Source organism: Amblyomma maculatum, chromosome 4, assembly GCF_055883805.1.
Source record: "Amblyomma maculatum isolate TAMU_Amacu chromosome 4, ASM5588380v1, whole genome shotgun sequence".
In the NCBI taxonomy this organism is placed as follows: Eukaryota; Metazoa; Arthropoda; class Arachnida; order Ixodida; family Ixodidae; genus Amblyomma; species Amblyomma maculatum.
Genome location: NC_139347.1, coordinates 45,038,612 through 45,065,695, shown reverse-complemented (window position 1 = coordinate 45,065,695; position 27,084 = coordinate 45,038,612). Strand labels below are relative to the sequence as shown.

Here is a 27,084-nt window from a genome sequence, read left to right as displayed (position 1 = left end):
TTCTAAACATAAAGAGAAGATGTATAATAAGTCATTTAGGAAAAGAGCAGAGAAGTTTAAAAAAATTTAAGGAGAATCTTGACCTAGACCACACTTCTTAGTAACTATTAAGAACATTTACAGACCCATAGCCCATTTTGCTGTCATGCTAGGCTTTCCACGAGCAAGCAACATGTTACCAACATATAAACAATGGTAAAATAAAAACTACTGAAGCTATCATTTTGAAACTTTATATCTTTCTGTTTGATGCTATTTCAAGCCAGCCTACCAAATTTCATCCCTCTAAGTCAAAAAATAAAAAAGTTTGCTCCGATCCCCTCATCCCCCCTTAACTTGCCCTCAGAATCTGGTTAGACTTGCAAGCAACATTTCAACCCTTATATCGCACCTTCAGCATGCGTCCACTAGCCAACCTGGTCACGAGGGCTTCTGAAACCCCAATGAGTTCAGCCACTTGAAGCTCTTCTGGTTTCATGTCTGTGTACTGCAATTCAAGAAGGATCACATTATTAAGCAACAAGAGGAAATTCCAACAATGAAACTGTGCATTTGCAATAAACATGAGTAATTAATGTTGTTCATTGTGTTGTATACCCTCCCTGTGTCGACCCTCAAGCGAGGGTTAACAGTATCAATAAAGAAAACAACAAAAAAACATCAGAACAGGAATTGTGAGAGTTTCAAGCTTGGTCACTTTTCATTTCTCATTTCTGATGGGAAAAAGCATTAAGAAAGCAATTGGGAAGAACCATTCTTCTGTATTAGGAATGAAATAAAGAACAGCCAGTGATGTCATAATTTCAATAAATGTGCCGGCAGCTCTGATCCAATGCAGATGTTGTTGTGCATGAGATGATGATAATGATTGTTTACGATGGCGTCGGTGACTATACACACAGGTCTATCAGATAGTCGTGACTCGTGCACACAGCTTAATATTCCAAGAAAAATATCAGATTTTAGCTTTCGCAAAATTATGTGTTAGCAGCCATTTTCCTTTTTGATAATATTGTGCTTGTGGACATCAGTAGGAACAAAACAATAACTAATGATGACATAAGTTGAACTGTGCAAATACTCTTAACACAGAATATGATAATGAACAAAGTTTGGCCAATGCCTTGACATGCTTGCTCCCCCATCTGCTCAAACAAGCTAGCTTGTCACGCCTTATGGCTCTGGCAGCAATGCACCCACACATTTCAATGGGGTAAATCACAATACTTCCACGTGTTGAAAACAATATTACCATTTTTGCACAAATATAATGTTATCTATTTTCATTCATTAATCTGCTTCGAAACGCAACTGGCTTATATTTATAGTCCAAATTCCTTTTTGCTGCTCTTTGGTACAGTTAGACTGATCTCATTATAGGCGTGTAAGGTGCAGGGAAGAGTAAACTTCTCTCGTGGAAGCCAGTGAAGTCCCCACAGTACAGAGGCGAGTAAGCGTGTGGAGGCATCTCACTGTCAACAGGAGCACTAGCTGCCACATCATTCTGACCTGGTGTTGGCTATCCAACGCTCAAATGTGCATGTCCTCACTCAAGCCACCACGCAGTAGGGCCGGGTGGCCTAATAGCGTTTTGTACAGCCTATTCCAGAGCACAAAGCCACAATCAAAATTCACTTTAATTGTCGTCGATGAAATTGAGGCTGCTTCCAGACAAAGACCCTTAACCTTGGTTAAATTAGTCTTGTTTTGCACCAGCATTATTACGGCAGATCTTCCAAGCTTGTCACTGCCTTTCACTCAGCCTCCCCCAAATTCACCTCAATGCCATCCCATGCATTTTTCTGACTCCGCTCAGGTGGATGCGCGCTGCAGCCACCCTTTCAAGTGCTCACCAGCCGATAGTAGGTTGGAGGATCAAGCCTGGCACTGGGCAGCTGGCGGGGCGTGACCAGGTACAGCAGGTGCAAGTGACAGCGTAGCGAGAGAGATGACAGGGCTGCCCACAGTTCCTGCTGCAGCAGGCTGGCTATCGCTGGGTCCACAAAGCCTGCATGTGGTTAATGCAATGCATGTGCTCGCGCCCGAAGCTGGCAAGCTAGAGAACAGGGACAGAAATCTGGGTGGGTTGAGACCGCCACGCGTGGTGCAGTGCGAGGCACTCACTCGTCAAGAGACTGGCTCACAACTGTTGACCTTCAACTACAGTGTTCTAGAAGGGGGCAGTGGGCCGTATCCCTGCACCTGAAAAGCTTGTCTCACTTCGTGGTGATTTCGAATGCAAATACCACCGACCTTATATGCATAGCTGTATTACTGTGTGCTTTTTCTGCACTCCACAATTTTCTCAATGTGCACTGTGAGTTGGAATACATAGTCAACGTCAATTTTACTGTTTAACATCCGAATGCCGATGCGTGTGTATTGGGGGACGCCATATAGCAGAGGGGTCTGGAAATTTCAACCACCTGGCTGGGGTTCTATAACACGAACTAACTTTGCACTGAACGTAGCCGCCATGGTTTCACCTCCACCGAAAACAACCGCCACTGCCGGAATTTCAATACTGGTCCTTGGGTTCAGCATTCAAGCACCGTAATCACTTGCAACCACGACGGGATTGGTAAATGCTCTGATTGCTTCCAAAGAACTAGTCTAACGCTGATGTGTCTTGCTGCATCATGACAATGACAACCACAAAGAAAGAATTGCGGCTCTCGCACATCTGGATGTGTCGCATGAAAGAGCCTTGTAAAAATTAAGTGCTGGGAATGCATGATTGCTCTGACCGTGTCGTCTGAAGATGAGAGTATTGGGTCAATGACACGATGCAGGGCCACAGGCGGGCTTCTCTATTCATGCAGTGCGCTTTTTCTTTTGCGAGAATGCTTGAAGACTTATGTTTACAGAATGCTTCAGCAAGAAACAACATTCATGTTGATAGCATATTTTGGATTCGCTGAGCTTAGTGAAGGCGAAGTGCATGCTACAAAATGGGTACAGTGAGTATTTAGCTGAGCTTACTAATTAAGAATGCATTAACAATGAATACAGTTTTAAATCATATGTGCCTTTTCTTTTTTTTTTTACAAAATGAGCTGTGAAAAACATGAAAAAGAGAGGAACCATGCATTCAAAGATTGTGAAAGCTTCATGAGGTGTGCCTGCGCATAGCACGTGTTCTGCCAATATGTAAATATCTATATTTTAAGTATTCAACCTTTCCAGCCCAATTCTTCTGGTACAAATGCATGTTATTTTTTTATTTTCAGTATGAACACTAGTATTGCGTGAGCTTCAAGCTTCTTAGTTTTCTATATCATTTAAGACTAATCAGATCTATATATATAATTGGCTCAACTCGTGAAGCAGCAATGCACTAATGTTGAGAGCTGTGTGTGGTTGGGAAAAACTTTAACGTCCATTCCCACTGTAGACCGATAAGGGCAAAAAACTAATGTTAGTGTAGTATAATACATTTATTTAAGAAAATATGGTTTAGGGAATTATGATCCTTTGTGACACAAAGTCAACACTGCAGAGGGCCGGCCCACAATCCGCCCACGCTGTTTTTTACGGGGTATGGCTTGGTTTTCTTGGCCAGCTGATACCGTGGGGTAAAGGTTCATGCCGCAAAACTTGCATTAAGCTGGAAAGGAGTGTCTGCCAATAGTGTGCAGTCTAGGTAGGCTCTTTTTAAACGTATGAGGCGAAGATTTATCCAGTCCTTTAGCGGGTCCCAGAAATGTGTCTCACTAAGCAGTCATACTAAACTTCTACTCAGTGGTATTCTAACCGTGGAAACACAGTTGCTATGATCGTGAGATTATCAAAACCGTTGTGCACATTTTGACAGCACAGCTCACGCTGGTATGTGAGCTCTCCGCAAACACATCTGCATTGGAAAACAATGCTCATGCGCCGTAGGTCTCCCATAACGGTGTTAATTTTTTTACTGCACATGTTAAAATAGACCAAAATGACTATATAGCGCATTACATCTCACAAATATTGCATCTTATGGGCCAAATGCAGCAATGCACGGTACCCCTACTACTTCGCCGCGCTGTTCAGCATCAGCTGACGCTGCAAGCAGCGCCATCTGTTGCGGTTGATATGAAATGCACCAAGCGCAGTGGTATTCTAACCGTGGAAACACAGTTGCTATGATCGTGAGATTATCAAAACCGTTGTGCACATTTTGACAGCACAGCTCACGCTGGTATGTGAGCTCTCCGCAAACACATCTGCATAGGAAAACAATGCTCATGCGCCGTAGGTCTCCCATAACGGTGTTAATTTTTTTACTGCACATGTTAAAATAGACCAAAATGACTATATAGCGCATTACATCTCACAAATATTGCATTTTATGGGCCAAATGCAGCAATGCACGGTACCCCTACTACTTCGCCGCGCTGTCCAGCATCAGCTGACGCTGCAAGCAGCGCCATCTGTTGCGGTTGATATGAAATGCACCAAGCGCAGTGGTATTCTAACCGTGGAAACACAGTTGCTATGATCGTGAGATTATCAAAACCGTTGTGCACATTTTGACAGCACAGCTCACGCTGGTATGTGAGCTCTCCGCAAACGCATCTGCATAGGAAAACAATGCTCATGCGCCGTAGGTCTCCCATAACGGTGTTAATTTTTTTACTGCACATGTTAAAATAGACCAAAATGACTATATAGCGCATTACATCTCACAAATATTGCATTTTATGGGCCAAATGCAGCAATGCACGGTACCCCTACTACTTCGCCGCGCTGTCCAGCATCAGCTGATGCTGCGAGCAGCGCCATCTGTTGCGGTTGATATGAAATGTACCAAGCGCAGCCGCCATGTGAGCGCACTACAAATATTCTAGAACACTGTACTTTCAACTGATGCAAAGAAGTCAGCGTAAAAAGCACACAAGTTGAACATGACTGCACTCCAAACAGGATATATCAAGAGAACAGTCAACTATTCAGTTTTGCCACTGGGTGATTGTGTGACTGTGTAGTTATCTAACTTTGTAGTAGACATAAGTCAAACTTGATTAAGATGTACTCTTGGATAAAATGAATGATGTGACACCACTTGGTTGGTTCCTCATAGGATTCAATGGAAAAAAAATAGTTTAAAAGGACAATTTGATGACTTTTGTAGACCAAATTTTTTGTGGCAATCGAAAGCTTGTTACCAAAAAAAAAACATCTGCCTTCTGTCCAAAAGCTTCGTGCTTTTGGACAGAAGACCGGAATTCCTTGGATTTATACCGCTGAACCAGTCAAGCATTTCATTAGGCAGTCTTATTTAAACTAATACTCGTGGCAACTGCTAACAATGTTCTCTCATACCCATGCACATGAATGGAATCGTCGCAGGACAATATACCAATCGTGCAGCCGCGCATACGTTGGTCAATTGGTTGCAGTCAACGTCATTGTTGCAAAATTGGATGTGATCATGTCATAGCACGCGATACATGATGTTGAAATATATATACTGCGCTTACGCGTCTGCTAGGTTGCAGAGTCCTACATTTGCGTACTTGTTTTAGCAGCTGCCATCACACGCCAGTGTCAGAACTGGCACTGCACGCTCATGTGACCACTTGGTGCAGCACTTTTCAGAACTAGTGCAGCCAGTGCAAGCCAAATCGAAGAGACCTTTAGGCTTTACCCACTCTTCCATGGTTTTATCTGGTTCCATCTTCCGTCCCTGTTTCAGACGTACGCAGCCTTCAACTATGCCACTCTTTCGCGGAGGTGTCTTCTTTTTTTTTTTTTGGCCACGCGCTGTGTGCTAAGCCGCCAAGACGCGGCAGCGCGTAGTTCAAATTATCCGTAGCGGAACCGACTTGCATTCGAAATAACAAGCTTTTTCATATACAGATCTCTATAGGGCTTGGCTGGACCAATTGGTGTAGTTCAAATTATCTGAAAACGTGAATTATCCAGGTTTAAATTAACGAGCTTTCACTGTATATATAAAATTACTCCAGTTTTTTAAGCAAGTTCGATAATTCAATCTTTACTGCATTTTGAACATTTTTTTCTCATTCCTTGAAAGCCATATTAACGACATTTTACTGTATCAAACTGCCAGCAAAATTGTAGTTCATAATGTATGTGTTTGACTTAGCCAATAATCTATCTATTTATCTGTGTTCGATATATCACAGCTAGGCTGTACCTAAAACTATGTCCAAACTGCTGCACATGCAAAGTATTAGAAAGAAGAGGTAATGTGTGGATTACCTGAATTTAAACAATGACATTAAACACATGCAGCTAACTACAATAGAATGAGCCCACCAAAAGAATGAACACACCAGCAAGAACAGTGTAAGTTAAAGTTTGGAATGTGATAGTACTAGTTCCCAGTAAAGAAGGCAGAAAAATAAATTACGGCAGTTCTTACCCTACTTGTGAAGAGCTTGAGCGTGTGTGTGCCAGCACCATTTACAAAATATGCTACAAGCAAACTGAGTAATATATGCATCACTTACTTTCCAAATAAAAATTCAGCTGTTACTAGTGCCCTGCTTTGTGCTATTTGTTATATCTGTCCTGAAAAGCATTCACTGCGAAAGTGCAAGAAAGATTTACATCTGCCGACATAAGTATGCCATCAGCACATGCTTTGTTCAAAGTTGCGGTAGCTGTTCACCCACGGGCCGAAGATAAAAGCAGTTCAAACCTTTGAATGCAGCACGCCCCAGTGGACTGGTGCACAGCTCTCCGCTACGATTCTGTACAAGACCTGCAGCGCAGAGCTCATTGAGTGCCTCGTGCAGGGTTTGCAATGGATTCTTTCCTTCCTTTCGCTGCTGCAAAGCTAGCAGCGTTGAATCCATTATGGTGGCCAGAGAATCTTCAGTTGTGGATACCTATAAACCAGAGGTCCTCTATTAGTAGTGATATGACGTTCCAGGTCTTTGAGCATCAAGCAGCTGATTCTGATTAGCGACGCTGCAGTGGAGGGGTTCACATTAATATTCAGATGACCCATATAAGCCAACAAGAGGTACCCTCGTGTTTGAACGAATTAATGGAGAGATGGAAGTGAATAGATCAAACGAATGGCAGAAGCCCTTTCACACAGACATAGGTGCTCACGGACAAAAGATAGCAAAACACAGAGAAGGCATGTTAACCACATCACCATCATCTGTTGAGCCATGTTCACAGAACACTGAAAACCTGCTGTGATATCAAACTGCCTTCACAGTTGCCCAGCCAGTGCTTTAAATTCACCATCCCACTTGATTCCCTGCTGTTCTCTGCTTACATATCCATGGCACTCAAGCACAGTAGTGCATGCACCAGCTGCGTGTCTTACATGTCAGGTGTCTTGCTCAAGTCTGCTGCAGAGTCTGTTGGCCTAATGCATCTGTGAGCTCCCCAAGTAATTGCAGAACACCTATTTTCACAATAATGCTCTTGCACATACCGACGGAAAAAAACAGGCCTCTTCTGCAAGTCCACAATGAAAACCATACTAGGTGTGCCTGCTTGTTCAAGCTCTTTACCGACATCATGCAATCACCGAGCAACAGTGCAGTCACCGTCCTGGCCTCACCTTTCTTTAGTGACTGCCAGTCCATCTGACACAATTCTGTGGTTAGTTTATGGGAACACTTAAGCCTTAGAAGTGGAATACGACAGCACGTTATGTGGGTTCATGACATCACTCATCTCGCCTAGTATATCAGCACTCAGCAATCAGGCTACGTAGCCTAGTTACCTGACCGCTGAGTACCAAGAGGCTAAGCGTTGATAAATTGACAAGGTCACGTGACCTTTCGCAAACAATCAGAAAACTTCATCAAGGAGGACTCGAAGTTTCTGGCATGACGAAAATCCTAATGCTACTGCGTTAAAAATCAACTAGGTCAATTTCTATGTCAGTGCTCAGTCAATTTCAGACACAGTACATGAAAAGTTAGCATTAGAGTTGCCGGTCAACATAATCGTAAAGTAATACGGAGAGCCCAAACGAACATAAAAAACCCGTGCTTTAACAAGGTGTCAGCAGTGTAATGTACGAATTTAACTAGACATGAACAGATAAACCAGACAATTAGAACACAGATGAAATGTACTGTTCAACATGAGAACAGGGCTCAGCATACTGGCTATTTCAAATTATTCTTTACAGATTTTTCTTTGAAAAACCATGAAAACAATGCACGCAGGTGCAGTCTGCAGGCGGATTGCATGGCAGGGCAGACCTTATATCTGCATGTTAGAGAGAGCAATAAAATAGTGATCAATTAGGGAAAATTAACTAATCAACTTTTCATTTTCGTTAGTGCACAAAATTATATTGCAAAATCAAAGGCTATCACCATAAAAAGCGAGCCTTGATTTTAAAATTACAAAAATGGCATCGAAGTTTGCAGTATTGAACATTAAAAAAAAAAATGTTTTTGAAAGCTCAAACACATTAATAAAATGATGTCACTTGAATGAAATACAGATGCAGTTTCTGTTCTTTATGACATTGAAGACTTTTAATTGATTCAAGAGAAGATTCTATGCACAGGGATGCCGGTTTAGAAATGTACACTGTGGCAAAGCCAACTTGGCCTGCTACCAAAAGGGTGTTTTCCACGTTCAATATTCCCAACCATGATGCTGATTCAGACTCACCCATAACGTTGGAAGCGTTCAATTTTGCAATGCAATGTTATGCCGTAAAATCAAACATTAGAAAGCTTATAAGTTAACCTGCCTTAATCGTTGTTTAAGTGCATTCTACCGCACAATGCCCCCTTTGAGAATAATTTATGCGCACAGACTGCACTGCCTTTCATAGTTTTGAAGGAAACATCTGTACCGAATAATTCAAAATGCCCTGTGTATTTATCAGAACACTCCCTTCCCTTAAATATGTTGCTCTACCTTTGTCAATACGAGGCATAAAACATAAGCCCCTCGTTACTTGCCTGCAGTCCTATCAAACTCAGCAGCAGCATTTTCAGGGCCTTCTGTTCATCTTGGAGAAGGTTTGAGTAGCAGCTATCAACCGGAGCCTCAAGCAGCTTGCGCACCTGATGAACCAAAAACAAAAACTGACTGCACATATGGCACTCTACATACGCACAGTCCGCTGGCACAGAAGTGGAAGCCATAGCCAGTGCCAGCACATTGCAAAACAAATATTAGGAGCTTCTAGGGTGTTCGAATGGAAAATGACAGGTCTCTATCACATGCTGAATGCTACGACTGGTGAAGTGACGAGGAGTGCAGGTCAGTCACAAACTGCCCCCCTGCGCTTAGCCCCGCCGTGTACTCCAGCTGAGGGCCAACAAACTGTGAGAAAAAATACAGCCCTCCAATGTTTTAATAACACCAAGTCAGCATCAGTGAGATGGTCTTCAGCAAACCATAAGGGACCAGAGTGGCGGAATGGACGAAATTACCGGCTTGCGCACAGAGCGCTTGACAGTTGAAGCGTAGTCTGCTCAGCCATTCTACTCATATATAACTGCCTGCGTTCTATCTATCTGTTTCAGTTTTGGTCTTGTCCTGTGGATTATGCTCATGCTTGTGTCTTCGTCTCTGCTTAGATTTTGTCTTAACTGGTCACGTAAACCGAGTGTATTTACAGAATGCACTCGGAGAATAAACTGGCTTTGAAACATGGACACTTGACGAGCCTCTCAGCCCCCCTTTTCAATGGCCGTCTCGGCCGACGCAACAATAATCATTTTGCCACTGCAGCCCTTCACACATGGAATGCTAAATGGCTCAGAGCTGACTTGATATTACTAAAATACTGGAGAACAGTTAAGCCACCAATGAAACACGAAAGCTATGCTACGTTCAAGCAGGAACGATGGTCAACCTTTTCTTTGTCTGCACCAGGCACTACGAGGATGCTCTCTCCAGATGAATCAATGCCTGCCCTCCCAGCACGGCCTGCCATTTGCTGATAGACGCTGCGGGTTAGAAACTCAGTGCCTGTATACGGTGACTTGAGGATCACCCTGAAACAACAGACATTATAACCAGTGAAGAAAAGGCACATATACTTTCCCCATGAACAAGTCTAAAGGCACCAAATCTTGTTGAACAATCACGGTATTGCTCCCTGTGTCTCTGATTTTGTAAGAAACCCACACCACAAAGCATGAAGCATGCCATAGTGAAAGAGAAGTGCTTCACTATTGGGTAGATATCCCATAGTGACTAAGGACTCTGATGTACTTCATTTCATATTTTTTTTAAAAGTGATTTCAGATAACAAATGACATGCCTTTTTATTGCATCTTATTTAAATATACAGGGAAGTTCTACTGTATATGCACAACACTTTGTAAATTACCCATTGCCTTTAGGAGGTGCTAGGCTGAATGTAGACGTGGAATTTAAACGCACCACGAGCTCACAGCCTCAGCAACAAAATACACCCATGCCACATATATTAACAGATGACTATGGAGAAAGATAAAGGAAAGGGTTCAGACACCTTTTGGCAGGCAGGTTGACGCCAGCTGCCAAAGTGGACGTGCAAGTGAGGCAACAGAGCACCCCAGATGCATACGCATCCTCCACAATGCGGCGCTCTTCCACAGTCAGCCCACTGTGATGGTAGGCCACGCCAAGGGGCAGAGTCTGACGTAGGATTCGGCACACTTGCCCCACCTCAGTTTTGAATGTCTCCAGCAGACTCCTTTTCTCCTCAAGCCGATGTTCCCGTAATGACCTGTCACATTCATCATCAGCAGCAGCATCATGAGACTGCACTACATTCACTCTAGGACAAAGGCACTTCCCATATCTCTCCATCAAGCCTGTCCTGTGCCAGTTGCAGTCACCTTATCCTCTATTAACACGTGCTGCCCACGCCCATTTCTTCTCCTTGAATATCAACTAGGATATCACTCCCTCACATTTGTTCCCTGAAACACTCTAATATTGACACGTGAAATAACCATTTTTTTTCCCACAAATGCTTTCCAAGTTAGCAAACACGCAACAGACTGTATTGCACCACTGCAAAAGCATGCCCCACAATCTGTCCTTCTCCAGGCAATCAAGCATGAGCACGAATTTTGATGACGCACTCACAGTTGCCAAGTGCAACCTGTGACAAAGACAGTGTCATACATTATTCTTCACCAATGTAGACCACCAACAATGCTGCAAATACTGCTCATCTACTGCTTGTACAGGCAAGCCATACTGATCACTTCACATTTAAAACACAATGGCCCATGGCTATACAGAGCTCAAGGAAAGCACTCACTGTGGCAGAAAACGGGCCAGAAGTAGTGCTACACTTTCGCAGTTCTGCTTCGTAGGACAGAACACAAGGCACGAGTGGGCAGGCACGGTCTCTGACACCAGCAGAGACAGCTGCTCGGGGTCCTGCATCTGGTCTCGCTATAATGTGCAGAGAGGACATCACAAAAATGGCCAGAGAAGAAAGAAATCAAAGTTAACACACAAGCAGTGAAAGAAGTGTTGTGATCCAGCATCTCATCCTACATAATCTAACAGTTCTGCAAAGGACCTGTGATGGATGTGCACACCACACTGTGAAATAGACATGATGGAATGGTAACAAAGCTGCAAGAAGGTAGAGTCCATGACTGATATGGGAAATTTATGGCTATTCATGGACTCTGCCAGGCACAACAGCCTAATTCATCATGGAAACTAGCATTAGCAAAAACGTTTATTGAACTGGGTTCTTCTGTGCTAGTGAGTCATCGTTACAGCTATATTAAACTAGTGTTTTCAAAGTCTCATAAGCATGACTTCTTGAAGTTATTGGCACAACAGAGCAAAAATAACTGAAGAGTATCAGCCTGTGAATCAGAAGACTTGGCAGAGGAGCAGCATATGAAGTAAAATTTTGTTAATTCTACCCCCGTTTACTCAGAAATTCGGACAATTCGAACTAGAAGAGTGGTCTTCGCCAATGCTCATGTAAGTCCATGGCATCGGACGCTTGCTCATTCGAACATGGGTGGGCTCACTATGGTGAATTCGGACAGGTGATCGTGTCAAGGTATGACCCGCTTAGCCAGGATCACCGAAACAGACACCCCATGAACTTCAATTGCATAAAACAGTGGTACTCGCGCATGTGTGCGCTATGGCAGGCACGGCGACGATCGGAAGTTCACCATTTTGAAAATATAGCTCAGCGACATAGTTTCGGTTTCCTTAACTTCACACCATACTACGGCTGCAATTGGACATGCACATCGGTAAGTAAGTGCTATTTCAGATGCTGCTTGGAGCGCCATTGTTCTCATTCTGGAATGGCATCATGCTGTTCTAACGCCTACACATATATCCCTCGCATGTACCCGCATGCTGTTTCCAGTATGCTGAAACTGCGTGCTGGCCATGCGCAGTTTCATGGCACTGCATACTTAAATACTGAAGCATCCTCAAAAGGCGACAAGGGTGCTTTATGAAGATGCACCACTGCTACTGCGTCACACAGCGAAAAGAATAGCGGATACTTCTACGATTTTGGGGCATTTCAACAATCCCGACAGTGTGACCAAAGCAAAAGCACTTGAAGAAACCGGGGAAAAACCATTGTTCTCACTTGGGTTTCACCTCAAATGCAGACACACAGGTGTTCATTAGATAATATTACTGTGATGCAAATGGTTTTCTAATTTTTCATACCCATTTAATAATTCGAACTTTGTTTAATTCGAACATTTATTCTAACCTCTTGATTAACGAGAGTCTACCGTGCAGCATATAAGATTAAAGCACCTTTGGCAGCTTGCGGACAACTCGGAATGGCTCCTCTTCATGTTTTCCTTGTTGTTCAAAAATGTAATCTTCCACTTTGATGTATTCCTTCAGCTCCACCTATGTAAGCAAGAGAGAATGTATGAAAAAAAGTTAACGACATGAAAGACAACAAAATTCAAACAAAAAATAGCACAAGTTAGAAAACACGACAAAATCATAGATGAATGATCAATCCCAGCCACAGCAGCTTCTTTTCAGTGGAAGCAAAAAGAGTAAGCCGCCCATGAACCGGAGCGGACAAAAGTAGACGGAGCACGCTACTTTCTTCTAAAATTTTTCGCGCATACTATAATTTAAACTGGCAGTCATGGCATGTGCAAACTGGTAGTGAACACTAGTGTACTTTCACTTGTATAAATAATGCTTTCTTATCTCCAATACAGAAGGCATGATTGTAATTTGAACTGAAAAGCGTGCTCCGTTTACTTATGTCCGTACCTATACTGTGCAATGTCAGTGCATGTTAAAGAACCTCAGGTGGTAAAATTTTCTGGGCCCCACCACTACGGCGCCCCTCCTAGTCAAAGTTATTTTGGAACATTAAATCCCATAAACCTAAACCTAAACCTGGATGATGCTTCCCCTGGGCCCACCCATCTAAATACATGGGTATAAAGAAGTAGTTTTACTTGGCAGATGTAAAACTATTTTCATCAAAACTCTACATTTTAAAAATAATTCTATGAAGGAGATTACCCAAAAGCGAAGGATTTCAACATGCTGAGATTTCTGGCTGAATAGTATTTACAAATATGCAGCTCGGGAAGGAAGAGTGTACAGTACACAAGCGCTCAATATGAAAGGGAACCATTGATTTTCACAAAAGGAGTAATTTATTTTGTTTCTCTAGTAGATAATGAGTTGGATGTTATGCACCAAGATGAATTCTAGTCACAAAATAAGAAAATGCACGCTTTTTTGCACATATTTAAGGAGTAATAAATTACTGAACACTCAAACTTTGTTCCTTTCATATTCAATATGTCGGAACACACGGAGGAGACAAGATTTTTATCTTAAATCTCAATCCACACAGCAAAGTTATTATTTGAACAAGAATCCTGCAAAACTCGGATACCCAAGGAATAATCCAACATACAGCTTTGTAATTTCGGTACAGAAGACTAGGGTTAATTTGAATTCTCTTGATCTGAGCACCTGTGTTGCAAAATTATGCTTAAGTCGTATAACCATCAAGTGTATTAAGAATGTTTCCATTAAACCAAACCTTGCACAAATTACATTTTTGGTTCCTTTTAAGCTCAACTAATCAGAAGACAAATGTACCGTGCAATATTTATCAATCTTCTGCGCCATAATAAAATGGGAGCGGATTCAAGTACACTGTAGCAAGAAATTTGCTCTTCAAAATACACAACTGCCTTTTTCTTTTTTTGCTGTTAATAAAGACCAAGAAAAGCAGCATGTATTTAGTTCAAAGTCTTCCCTAGTAATTAGACACTCGATGCATCAGCAACACGCAGCTGTTTGTATAAACCCTAAGAAGCGTGCATGGATCATTCATAAACCCTCCTGTTGGAATGTACATCAATGTCGCAATGCACTGTGCCATCGCCTTTCTCTTGATTCTGTCAGCACAGCATCATGCTGGAGAACAAAGCAACAAGATCTTTTTACCAGCAGTCGATTATGAGTAAAAATAGTAAACTGGGCCCGTTTAACTGTTTCTTTCCCCGTCAGCTTATATGTCTAGCAGAGTTGGGACCTCCACCTACTCCATCTATTCAGCATTGAGGTAAAAAAGTTACAACTTAGTTTCAATGCTGTAGTGTTTGCTTCGAAATGTGAGAAACAGGACTTACAGGACGAAAGGAACCAACAAAGACTTCAGCTCCGAGAAATGAGGCCAGGTCATCCATGTTTCCAATTGTAGCGCTCATGCCAACAATCTGTGTGTGTGCTGAAAGTTCATAAAAAGAAAAAAAAAAAGATATAATTACTGTTACTTCACTTCAGTCTGCTTAAAGTTTTACAACACACTCGTGCCTCAACCAGCAACAGTACAACACAATCCGTCATCCTGAATAGAAAGCACTAAAACATAAGCATTGCCTGCAAAGTGGCTTGGTTGTAAATTGCAGTATTATACAGAATATACAGCCTGTATATGAACAAATTAAAAAGTGTATCCTGCACTCACATCTTGAGCTACGAAAACTACATGGGACCAAGCAGATTACTACAGTAATTTACGTCTTGTATGAGTATACAACCACTCCGCTGCAGTGGCTCAATGGTTAGGGTGCTCAACTATTAGGCCGGGAAACATGGGTTCGATGCCGGCCGCGGGGCAGTGTTTCAGTGGAAGCCAAACATAAGGGGCCAGTGTATTGGGTGATGTCAGTGCAAGTCAGAGAGCTCCCAGTGTTCTAAATTTCCAGAACTCTCCACTACAGCATATCTCATAGCTGATATAACTGTCGAACATTAAACCACAAAAAAAGCTAAGAAACACGGCCTATGACTATCTTAAAAAACAAAATATAAGTCACGCTTTTAAAAAAAAAATATAACGTGGCAAGTTGGCCTCCATTTTTTATTATGGTCATTGTCAAAAAAACTACAGGAGCCGTGCAAAGAAGGGCAGCTGAAGTCCATAGTCTTCATCAGCATCGCCATCATTAGTAATGTGTCACAGCAATATTGTGGCGACGCTAAATAAATGGCATAAATAAAACATTTAAAAGCGCAAACTTTATAATGAACGAATACTGGGCGACAACCCAACCACCCCAGCCAGATGCCTATGATGTCGAATGTTCTTAGCTGCGTATTGGCAGCATGGATATCTCCCTTCGAAGAGATGGTCTGTGAATATTTTAGAAAATGCAGTACTAGCGATGAGATGAATGGCACAGAGGACGATGAACTATGGGACATGGGAACCGAGAAGCAATCATCTTTAATATAAGGTTGTTATGCCAGCGCTTGCCATTCAGCACTCTTTTTTTTTTATATATATATAAATGTGCAACCCACGATCAAAAAATAAAAACCTCTCATTCCCACAGTCAACTACATTTGCACCACCATAGAAAAGATGGGTGATCATTCCTTTTCTGGCTTATGGAGTAAGTTACTTCATAAAAGAATGCCCAAAACGACAAATAATGATAGAAACTGCTTGAAATAAACAAAGCCTAAATTGTAAGAGAAAGTAAAAATTTGCTGCACATCATAGATAATGTAAAAACAACAGGAGGAGCTACAGATCTAACAGACCTTTACATGTTTCAATTGATGCATGCATATTAACTGAATGCTCCTATTAAGAGCTCCACATCAAGACAAGTCTCCCATGAAGTGCAGCCAGCAAGCCTCATGATGGCCTCATGCATCAACCTGTGACAAAAACACAAACCTGAGACGTATTTTATTTTAACCAATGTGCTTTCAAGTATGGCTCCTCTGCTGCTTCCAGCTCCCAGCATATGCAGCTGCACAACCATAAAAGAACAGATGCATGGAGAGATCACACAAGAAAACTCCCTCCAACCTCAAGCATTGTAACCCAAACATCTCTGATTAAAAAAAAAAAAAAGAAAGGTACTATTGCAACCGTGTTTACTTACATTGCTGCATGCAACTACTTGTTTTAAATTTATCATACATTTGAACCTCAATATAATGAACAGAGATGTTATGTTCTAACAACCACATTGAATTCATCCTAATTTCATCAAACACATGCAATTTATACTGCATGCATCAGAGTTTGACATAAATGGATGTGCCAAATTTCCCAGTGACAACGGCAGACCGCAGGTGGGAATGCAACCTAATTGGCATTTAGTGTTATTTACTGCTTCTGATCACAGTCACTGCCTTTGTAGCACTAAACCTTCAGAAAAGGTCTCTCCCCCTTCTCTAGCAAGGGTCGCCTCTGTTGCCGCTACTTTACAGACCTGCGTCACTTTTGTAGGCCTTCCCAAAGAAATTTTATAATTTGGGTGACTATATCAAGCAGTTTTATGATCTGTTTCCTCTCAGCTATGATGAGGTTTGACTGCATTTCTCTAAATCAGTGCTCACAGGTTCCTGCATATTTCTTTTTGCTTTTCCCTAATGTAACAATCCTGTGTGGGCCAATAAATTAAAAAAAAAAAAACGAAATTTCTAATCGAATGAAGTTAGCAAGCACAGAACAACAAAACAAGTAGGAAAAGAAGCTGAAAAGAATGGATAAATAGAAGGCCTGTGTGGATATTCGTATGAATGGTTGTATATTCGATATTCAATTCGAATGTTTAGTTATTTCGTAATCTCAAGGTATTCACTTCAAGTGAAAAACATTTGAGGAACGCTTGCTTCGTGTGGTTTCAGTTTAATGCACCTTCTTCAGGATGGCACTGCGATGCGTGTGCAACCAATGTCCCAGCCACACCGCTTCATGGACAGTTCTGAGGTGCACATGTCATGTGCCTAACTACCCGCATGTGCACTGGAGAAGATGTGTGTATGCATGTGTGGGAGATGCAGGCAGGTATCAGTGCAGAGCCAGTGCAGAACCGGTGCACATACTGTAACTGGCGCATGGCAGTACACACCACACACACCGGTGTGCACCAGCTGGAGGATGTAAGGGTCCTTTGAACTCCGTAGAACAAGTCTCAGCTGACCACAGTCATCACAATCGCTCACTCCTGCATGCAATTTAGCTAATCAAGCACGACAGTGTGAGCAGGACAGGAAGGGAGCACAAGACACACGGCAATGGGTGCTCGTTTACAATGCCTGATGGTTTAACACATTAACCCTGTCACAGAGATTGAAACCAGCAGTTGAAAGCCCTACAGGTCCCACATCAACAAATGCACCAGCTCCATGTGTAGGTCAGCTTACCCAATTTGCAATGGACACTTTCGCAAAGGTCAACACAACTTGAATGAGTGATAAAGCTTCAAGATGCACTTTCATTTTCTTGTGTGACAACATTGAGTGCTTCTTGTGCCAATCAATTTTTTTGCGTACAAGAAGTAATTCTAATTTCTGCTTCAAAAGTACTATATTTTCTAAAGTATAAGCCACGTGCCGAAATATTTTTTCCTGTATTTTTTGTTAGCAAGCGTTATAGAAAGGTGCAACTTATATATAAAAAAAAACTGACAGGCCATCGCGAATGCTGCCTTTTGCCATGCCTAATGAGTGGGTTGGTAAATAAAATCAATGTTTAAAAGAGGGAGAACATTATTGATGGAGGCGAGAAACAAACTGAAATTCTACTTTAGTTTCTATGTTGGCATCAGATCTGTTTTGCTTCATGAGCATGGTGCCTAGTTCTCAACATGAGGCCCCCTACTAGGAAAACGTGCTACAAAGTTAAATTTACGTTGTGTGCTGTACTGTTAGATATATATTGTGGAGAATGGGAACCGAGTCAGGGAGACAGTTCGACATGAGTGAAAAAGTGATTTGTGACACACAATCCCGTACGACCACTTCAGTCAATAAAAGAAAAGTTTTTTAAATCTCACAGGGGGGTCATGGAAATGGTTAAGCATTAGGGACAGTGTAAAGAAACAATTCAGAAACACTCTGTGTTCCCCACTGACCCCAGCCACAATGTCTTGGCATGCTTCCAAGTTTGCCAAAGACCAGACGCACCCTGCTTGCGTGAAAGCACTCTGCGCTGCTAATTGCACCGTGCCATTTTGGCATGCTGCCAAAGACTGTGCTACAGACGGCACAGGTAATGATGAAAAAAAGCAGAAAATTGAGGAGAGAACCAAGAGCCAACTTTCTAGGAAGCACAGCACGCTGCCCAGGAATCGAGAACCCTCTGCACAAGGCAGCTGCCACACGTCTTTTCCCACATTGACAAAGGGTCTCAATAGCGTTTTTAAGGAGCACCCCAAATGAACAAGTGCCTCATATGCTGGTGTGACTAACATACGATTACTTTTTTTTGAAGAAGAAGAAGAAGAAGAAAAAGTTTCGTTTGCACGAGGCATGACTTACATACAGGTATGAGTTATATACTGACAAAATATGTGACGTAAAAATAAATCACTTATTGAATCAGAAAACCACTATTCACGTAGGCCTTGAAAACAGAGATGGTGGTTTTGAACAGTGAATTGAACAGACTGGGAATAACATAAATAGTGCAAGTACCTATCTGAAGATGCTTCACTGTTGCACTGTATTCCAAAGTAGGGGAAAAGTGTTCAGAATAAACAATTGTAACAACTTTCCCTCAGGTTTTCCCACAGCGTACCAAATTAAAGATGAAAAATGTTCATTCTGAAAACAACCCGATAGCATCCATCTTGACAATTACATAAGCTTCATGGCTGCTTTTTAATACAAAAAATTCAACAATTAAACTTATCTGATTTCTGTTGCACTAACACAGAAAAAGAAAAGGAGCTAATAATTCATGTTTGAAAACAAAACACTATCTATTGATTCTGGTAATGCACAAAGGGCTCAGTTACAAGCAATGAAATGTAGACCTTTTGTAAGTAGGTGTACATTAATGTAAAGAATAAGAGAACAGTTTATTTTGAACCCAAATGAAGCTGCGTGAGTTATAGGAGGGCTGTACTAGACTATTTGCCTTACACAAAACAAAACATCATTTACGCCGATCTGTTAGAGTGCTACATTCAAGGCTAGCTTGCTTTGACACCAGCACATCTAGAGAAATATATTAATAACTATTCCTGCTTCCAGTATCAGCTAAGTGCACAATATTCTGTGTGCTTATTTGCCTGCTTTGCAAAACACATAAAAGCTTACAAGTTCATAATAAGAGTCCCCCCAAGACTTCATTTTTCTTAAAGGTCCTGCACACTAGTATTTGCAGTATAGTTGGGTACCCTACAAATAAATGTGAATGAAATATGCCGCAAACCAGTCAAAGCTGGTTGATGCGGATTTTTACGACAAAGAAACCTATATTGTAATCATTTTTCCTCTCATTAAAGGCTCTAAAGTTGATCAGTGTTCTTTTCTTTTTTTTTGGCATAAACTGGTTATAACAATTATTAAATATACCAGTGATAGTGTGTTAGCACTTCAATCTTGTCATAAATGGGTTTGACTGTAGTGTTTGAGCACTCTCTCTAGGCCACCTTTTGGTGTATAAAAGAGTACACCCTCAGGCATATGAAAATTGCTGCTGTAAAAGCACATACCTCGTCAACCACGACCAGGCCTATCTCACTCAGCCTGCTCTGTTCAATGAGTGAGTCCACCAAAAAGTGTGCTTTCTCAATGGTGGCAAAATAAACAGCACAACGCTGCCGTCTTTTTGGAGGTGGCAGAGCACCCCTGCTCCCTGCATACTCTTCGACCAAGAAGTTCAGGTCCACTCCAAAGCTTGACATCGCGCGCACCTGTGTTGGATGAGAAAGCCAAAATAACAAGCGTGGTATCTTGAGATTGCTGGCATGCATAATATCACCAAACTCTGGATATTCGTCCTGAATGAACAAAGCTGCTCAAAGAAAGTAAAGACATTCTAAGCAGCTGAACTTTTGTCACTGCGACAATGAATTTAGGTGCTGTGTGTAATCACCATCACCAATCACAAGCCCAGATATGTCACTAGAATAGAGTGGCCTCTCAGAAATATCCTTAATTAGCCCCTTTTGCCACAACTGCTGCATCCTTATCCATGAAATTTTTCAAATCTTTTCCTTCTGCACTCTATGTTCTCTTGAAATCTACTTTGTTGCCCTGCTTATACAGTGGTGCATTTTCACCAGAATCATGACAGAAATTTTTTTCTCACTTCAGACAATAACAATAGTTTTGATGATGCCAAATATGACTGGGTCATTCTTATTTCGAGCAGCGTAATTATTCAGTGAGTAAAAAAAATCAGGGACTTTTATTGGTGAAATGTCACTAAAATGGCATTCACACGGGGAGGTTACAGGGCAGACGGATGCGGAAAGGAGATGCACATCATCAGCCGACGTCCCCTGCTCCCAGACTCGCATATTCACACGGGTGACGGGGAGTTGCCGATAGTGATGAAGCTGTTTCCAGGAATAGCGAAATAAACAAGAAAGCCATTTCTGACTCCTAATGTTTCTTTTCCAAACAGAAAAACAACGAAGACTGCAAATTCAGTGAAAAAAAGCCTGCAAAATAAAATAAACAAACTCGTTCAAAAGAAAGGGATATGCAGAAGAAAAGTCGAATACAAAAGACCAAGATGGGGTAGATGTTATCTGCTTTGACCCTGCCATGTTTCTTTCCCTCCCCTCGAATAGTTCGGAAGTGTTCGTGCTGGCAAGCCGAGATGTTCCCCGCCTAAAGGACGACAGCGATGCAAAGCCAGAAGCTGTGTCACCGCATGGCCACTCATATGCCTGACACGTGCACAGTCGCCCTCGCTTAGGGAGGAATTCCATCACCCGTGTGATTACCACTTGAGCATGCAGGCAGATTGTTGCCAAAGCCAGAAGGCAAATGTACATACCTTTTCCTGAACAATGGACACATAAGGAAGGATGAAAAGCACACTTTTGTGACAGCAGAGAATCTCCTTGAATGCCAAGATTTCGGCGACAAGAGTCTTGCCTCCACTTGTGGGTAAAGAATAAATAAGATTCTTCCTCTGATTAAGGGCGGGCAGGCTCAAACATTCTTTCTGCCAGTCTGTGAATATGAAAAAGTGAAACCAACATGATTAGGTAGTGATTCGTCACTGTTTTCATTTAGAAAATCTACAGCGCCATCAGCTTTCTTTCAGGAAGCCACAAAAAGCCCACAAGTGACATACCGTGAAGCCTCTCTGACAGGTTTCAGATTGAGCTACCTAGCTTGCTTCACCACAAGAGCTAAATCAATCAATAAACCACACACAGACGTTAAAATGTACTATTTCACTGAAACCATAATCATCATGCAACATTCAACGGCAATAAACGACAGATGCCCATAAGTGGACTGGCTGTAAGAATAAGTACTGATATAAAGCATTTAACAAACATCAAACAGTGCCTGATACAAAGTGAATTTGCCTTTTTCATTTTTTTGTACATATCTTAATTAAATACTTAAACAGGCAGGTCCACACTTGGGGCAAATACACAAGTGATCACAGAGGTATACTCGTTAAAGCGCTAGTACATTTTACATGGCCGTGCATTGAAGCAAACTGAAACAGGTGAAAATGGATTTGGAAATGGTACTTCGCATCATCTGGCACTTCACTTCGATATGTGGTAGCAAAGGATGCATTAGTACTCTGAAGTGCATAGCTACACACTACCGTGTCCATCCTAAGAGTGGACTACCTTGTACAAACAGCAGCTACTTGTTTAACCCTTTGACTGTTTTTGCCGTCAAAGGGTTAAAGCGAAAGCTTCATTGACTTAGTTATATAGGGCCATATATATATAGGGTGTACAACGGCAGAGTTAAAAAAGAGTGAAAGCCTGGCAGAACACATGTGGTGAATGAGAGAGCAAAGTTTAAGCTGGCTACTACGGCAACAGAGGTGGCCATCATGTGGCACAGTACGTAGCACTACTTCGTGAAATGTGGTAGTGGTGGTGATGGAGGAGCAGTTGCAAGCAGCTTCTCCCAAGTAGTTATTACAGCTCAGTAATAACTAGATCATGCTGATGTAATGAGTGTTCTGTTTGTATGTTGTTGAGTTCCAACGCCATGGATGCCATTGCCTCCGAGAGCTGCCAAGATCAAAAGACGGGGACTAACGAGCTCAAAAGTAAGCACTACATTGAGGAATATGGTAGCGCCACAAGAGATGCTGCTATTGCCAACAAAGGCATGAAGCACAAACAAGATGCAGCTTACCATGCAAGGAAGCATAGGTGCAACTGCAAAAAGACATTGCACGATGCTTGAAGGCTCTACATTTCAGTGAAGATGGATTTTGTGCGCCTGGTTGGATCTTTGTATACACAAAATGTCTATATATATATATGCTTATGGCAGCACTACCATCCTTGTTACTTGCATCCGCAAGACTGACCTTACCGGCTGGGAGCGCTATCAAACCGAAGACTGCAAGCGGAACAGTGACAAGTACATGTCTACATAGGAACCCCAAAAGAAGCCATAAGGCGCCAAAATGAACCTGCCACACGAGACTACTTGCTGCTAATACCAACCAGCTTTTGCTGATAAATACACAGAATCATTAAACATAGCTTTACAAATGTTTTTCCCAGTTGTTAATGCGGGTCACAACCTGTGAACTTAAAAACTAGGAAGGAAGGCTCAAGTATGCATTATTCTAAATGTTTGCCCTCCTGAAAATGTGTGCTGACTGCTACTGCATGAGCATAATTTGCATACTAGATGCAGAATTGTATGCTCCTAAAGTAGAACTAGGGGACACACCAGCTCAGAACTGCTCCTGTACCCAGGCGGAGAACTGCCAAACTATTTTAATAAAGAACTAAAGTGGGATGCTGCAACCATCCAGGTCCCTTAACATGTACTGGCATCACACAGCATACAAGTGTTCTTGCATTTTGCTCTCACTAAAACGCAGGTACTGTAGCCAGAGTTTGATCCCGAGACCTTGGGTTCAGCTGCTCAGCCGCCAAAATGAATATTCATATCTTACTATACTCAGGTAATCAACACAGCACTAAGCAATAATTAACAGCAGACATATTCTAGTATTAAAAAGGCTCTTGAGTTTTGACAGTACATTTTGTAATATCCTCCTAAAGCAACTAAAACATTATAATTTTTGCATGAAAGTGTTTGATGTATTTTCAAGTTATAGCAACAACTATCAACAGGCAGTTGTAAAAATCTATGTCATCACTACTGTACGTTCATATGGGCGTACCTCTCACACCTTCCTCATTCTCTCTGTATGCGAATCATTTGCCTCACGTGCTGATTTTGTCCTGAATTATGATGCCTGCAGACAACACAGCAATCATGGTTACTAATGACGCTGATGAGTTAGGAGTGAATACAATTGTAGAATCAGAAAAAAATTCAAACTGGTCTCCTGCCAACAAATTCATCATTAATTCATATTAACACATTCCTGTTTGAACAAACAATTCAATTAACTATATCTTCATTACACCACATAAATATTCTTACTGGGGAATACTCACAGAACTCGTTGATTGTGCGGTAAAGCATCCTCAAAATCAGATGGGTCATTTTGTGAAGAGGGACCGCTGCTACTGCAACACACTGTGAAAAGGATAGTGGCTGCCTTCTCAAGAGTGAGCACAATGCGAAACACTTGGTGAAAAAGGGAAAAAGTTTCTTTCTTCGTTTTAACAAAGAAAAAAAATTTTATTGTCTCAGATGCAGGCAACCATAGTTCAGGTATTCATCAAATAAAGTATGTAAACGATTTTTGGGAGTTTTTTCAGGTCCATTTGATAATTCGAGCTTTCAGTTAATATGAAATTTTTTTTTATCCTTTGAAGGCCAAATTAACAACTGCCATGGTTTGATCCCAAGGTCTTGAGTTCAGCTTACTAAACTGCCAAAACGAACCTAACCACTCCATCCGGTTTCATGCTGGTCGATTCTGTACAATAAACCAGTATATAGAACCCTGTATAAGATTTATACTGATTTTTCCAGTGGGGTGATTTTTCAACATTTGAAGACATATTAAAAATTTCAATATTCACACACCCCTATTTTTCCACCATCATCCCACGTCACTAGAAACCTCTCTTAAGTAATTTCAATCTGTAGCCCGTTAGTAACGTTTATGGTGAAAGAATTCTGCAATTGATTTGTATTAAGATCTGGAACAGTCTCCCAAATGAAGGCTGTCCACTAGCACCATTATGTTCTAAAGAAACACGGCACTTGTTTGACGATTGTTTCAAATTTCGATATTGCTCTTTGCTAATGTGACTTGTGGTGTCCCGGGGCTGATTTCTTGCTTCAATGTAATTACATATAGTTCTTGACATATTTCTGGAATAGTTTTAGAACCTTCGACCACGTGCATTACACCAATTTCATTATTATCCTTGTATTGCATGTTTTTCCCGAGCTTTATTTTAGACACACAATTTGGTCTTCAGCTTTGACTTGTCTCTCTTGTACTTTCAATTTTGTTTGCTGTTACAAACTTTCTGTATTCTGCATACAGTTGTATATTGTTTGGCGTATATAGTAACTCATTACTTCACATTTTTATTTTAAATGATTTGTCTCATTATGGCCTGCCTGCAGTCTTTGTTGAAAGTTTAGAGCTCAAGGGGTTTGCCCCCAAACCTTTCAGTAAGGCTCCTTTAGCCTTCGTGGAAGTCCTACCTATCTGAGAGGGCAGGACAAAAAATCTTCTTACCTGCAGGCGATTTGAAACGACAGGAATGTATTATGAGCCACACAGTCCAGCTCGGGAGCACAGCCCTTGGGCTCTAAATTTCTGACAAAGACTGCACCTTCATGTTTTGGGCCCTAAACTAGCCAATGGGTTTGGATGCATTTCAAATTCTGTAAAAAAAAATAAATGAAAATAAATGATTAGGCCAATGCCCCTCAATAAAGACCTTCCAACTAATGGCATCGACCGATTTTTATGAGCCCTGCCATGGCGGCTCAGCGGTTACGGCACTCGAATACTGGACCCAAGTATGTGGGATTAAATCCTGGCTGCAACACATGAACGCTTTTGTGTTTCGATGATCCATCGAAATTTGATCGACGGACACAAAACATAATGTGTGTAGTTGTCATAATTTGATAGCACATTAAGGTACAGTGTTGTCCTTGCAAACCAGGCACACATCTCTCTTGCACATTTTCACATCTTAACATAGAGTTATGAACGTTTACTGGGTGCAAGTAAACATTCACAAAACAGTAAAATTGCCACTAATTTCCCAATGAGAGTTAATTGCTTTAGTTTCTTTTATATATACTAAGAGATATTGGCCCATCAATATTCTTTTTTTTTTTCTTTTTTACTTTTGTTAACAGTACCCTCTGATGATGAATGCCACGAGTAAGGAACATAAGCATGTTTGCAAGTTACATGTCCGAAAGTGAGTTTTGGTTCTTGCAGGTAGAGTGTTCATCGATGCAGCTCCCTACGAAGCACACCAATGCGCCCAAGCCAGCCGTGTACAGAATCGCGGAATAGCAGGCCATGCGAAGCACCACCTCCAGTTCCCTCTTGTACAGTACTCCGCTTCGATGCGCAGCCGTGTCGGATGTAACTGTTAACTTTTCAGTGAAAGTTGAAAAGGAAAGAAAGACAGGTGTCCGGCGACTTACCGTAAAGCTCGGTGATGCCATGGTGCAGTTCGATCAAGCTGCGCACTATCATCGGCAGACCAAAAAACGAATCATTGTTCTGCGATTGAGGCTCAGTTTGCTGCTGAGAGAGGGGCAGGCACAGCAACTTTCGTGTGTTTTCCCTCAGCTTCTCCTTCACTTTTTCGATGAGCGACACTGAGCCACTTTGGTTTAGTGGACTCAAACCGCTGAGGTAAGATGTGTTTACTAGATGCAGCTCCGTGTCGTAATCTGAAACCATGTGGTAGACAGTATAAGCGACGTGATATAATTACGCAAATAACTTTACCTGTATAGTTTATGCTTTTCTGTTCATCACGATGGCTCGACGGCGTATCCATCACGCATAGAATAAACAACGAAGGCGCAGTCAGTATCCTGTTAACAGAAAATGAAACTGAACGACGGACAAAAGAGCACCGAATACGATTAAAACTTTGGCGCTTTGTGCAGAGGGGTAGTGGAGAGGGAGAAGCGGGAAAACTATATTGTCGCAAGAAGGCAGCACTAAGCTTAGACAATACCACAAGTAAGCAACACTCGTAGAACTCAAATAGTTAGGTTTACATTTAATTGCTAGTTTATTAATGAATAAAACAAAAAAGCCTGCAGGCCCTAATACTTGATAGTCGCGTTGGTATCTCTTGTGTCGTCTGCTCGAGCAGACATGCACTTCCGAAAACGTACACGTATAAAACTGATCTAGGAGCTCTAGCAGCTATAGTTACATGTTAAATGTCACCTGAAAAAATATTTAGGTCTTGTTTTACAATAAATATGAACACATAATCATTATTTAAGGTGTAAATAGTGAGCATTGACGATGAATGGCGTAGCCAACGAGACCTTGGCCAACGTTCTTACGTGAAGCGCGCAGCTCAAGCAACGAACGGGCGCTTAAAAGCACCTATTACGCAGTAGTATTCCGATGACTGGATACCAAACTTAATATTAAAAATTAAAAACTTTACGTATATGTCAGCTGTGCGCATTCAAGGTGGAATCCCAGCTCCAAAATTGCGTGTGAAAGCAAACAGCAAGAGGCACAAACTAGCGGGCGCGCATCGAGGCACCCTAGCATGATGATGATGATGA

The 27,084-nt window shown here is 41.7% G+C and overlaps 1 protein-coding gene across 1 annotated transcript in view; it reads right to left on the bottom strand.

Annotated features, from left to right (window-relative positions):
- The window catches only part of mus301 (mutagen-sensitive 301), a 39,754-nt gene extending 13,153 nt beyond the window's left edge, over window positions 1–26,601 (bottom strand). Inside the window, exons 1-14 of the mRNA XM_084601288.1 lie at window positions 26,279–26,601; window positions 25,969–26,220; window positions 21,200–21,378; window positions 19,905–20,105; window positions 16,127–16,202; window positions 14,568–14,665; window positions 12,703–12,801; window positions 11,207–11,343; window positions 10,427–10,663; window positions 9,803–9,944; window positions 8,901–9,005; window positions 6,650–6,839; window positions 1,854–2,008; window positions 392–487 (exon numbers count right to left, since the gene is read on the bottom strand). Coding sequence (XP_084457414.1) covers window positions 392–487; window positions 1,854–2,008; window positions 6,650–6,839; window positions 8,901–9,005; window positions 9,803–9,944; window positions 10,427–10,663; window positions 11,207–11,343; window positions 12,703–12,801; window positions 14,568–14,665; window positions 16,127–16,202; window positions 19,905–20,105; window positions 21,200–21,378; window positions 25,969–26,220; window positions 26,279–26,330 — 2,019 coding nt within the window. The 5' untranslated portion in view covers window positions 26,331–26,601. The remainder of the gene's footprint in view (window positions 1–391; window positions 488–1,853; window positions 2,009–6,649; window positions 6,840–8,900; window positions 9,006–9,802; window positions 9,945–10,426; window positions 10,664–11,206; window positions 11,344–12,702; window positions 12,802–14,567; window positions 14,666–16,126; window positions 16,203–19,904; window positions 20,106–21,199; window positions 21,379–25,968; window positions 26,221–26,278) is intronic.
- Between the last annotated feature and the right edge of the window lie 483 nt (window positions 26,602–27,084).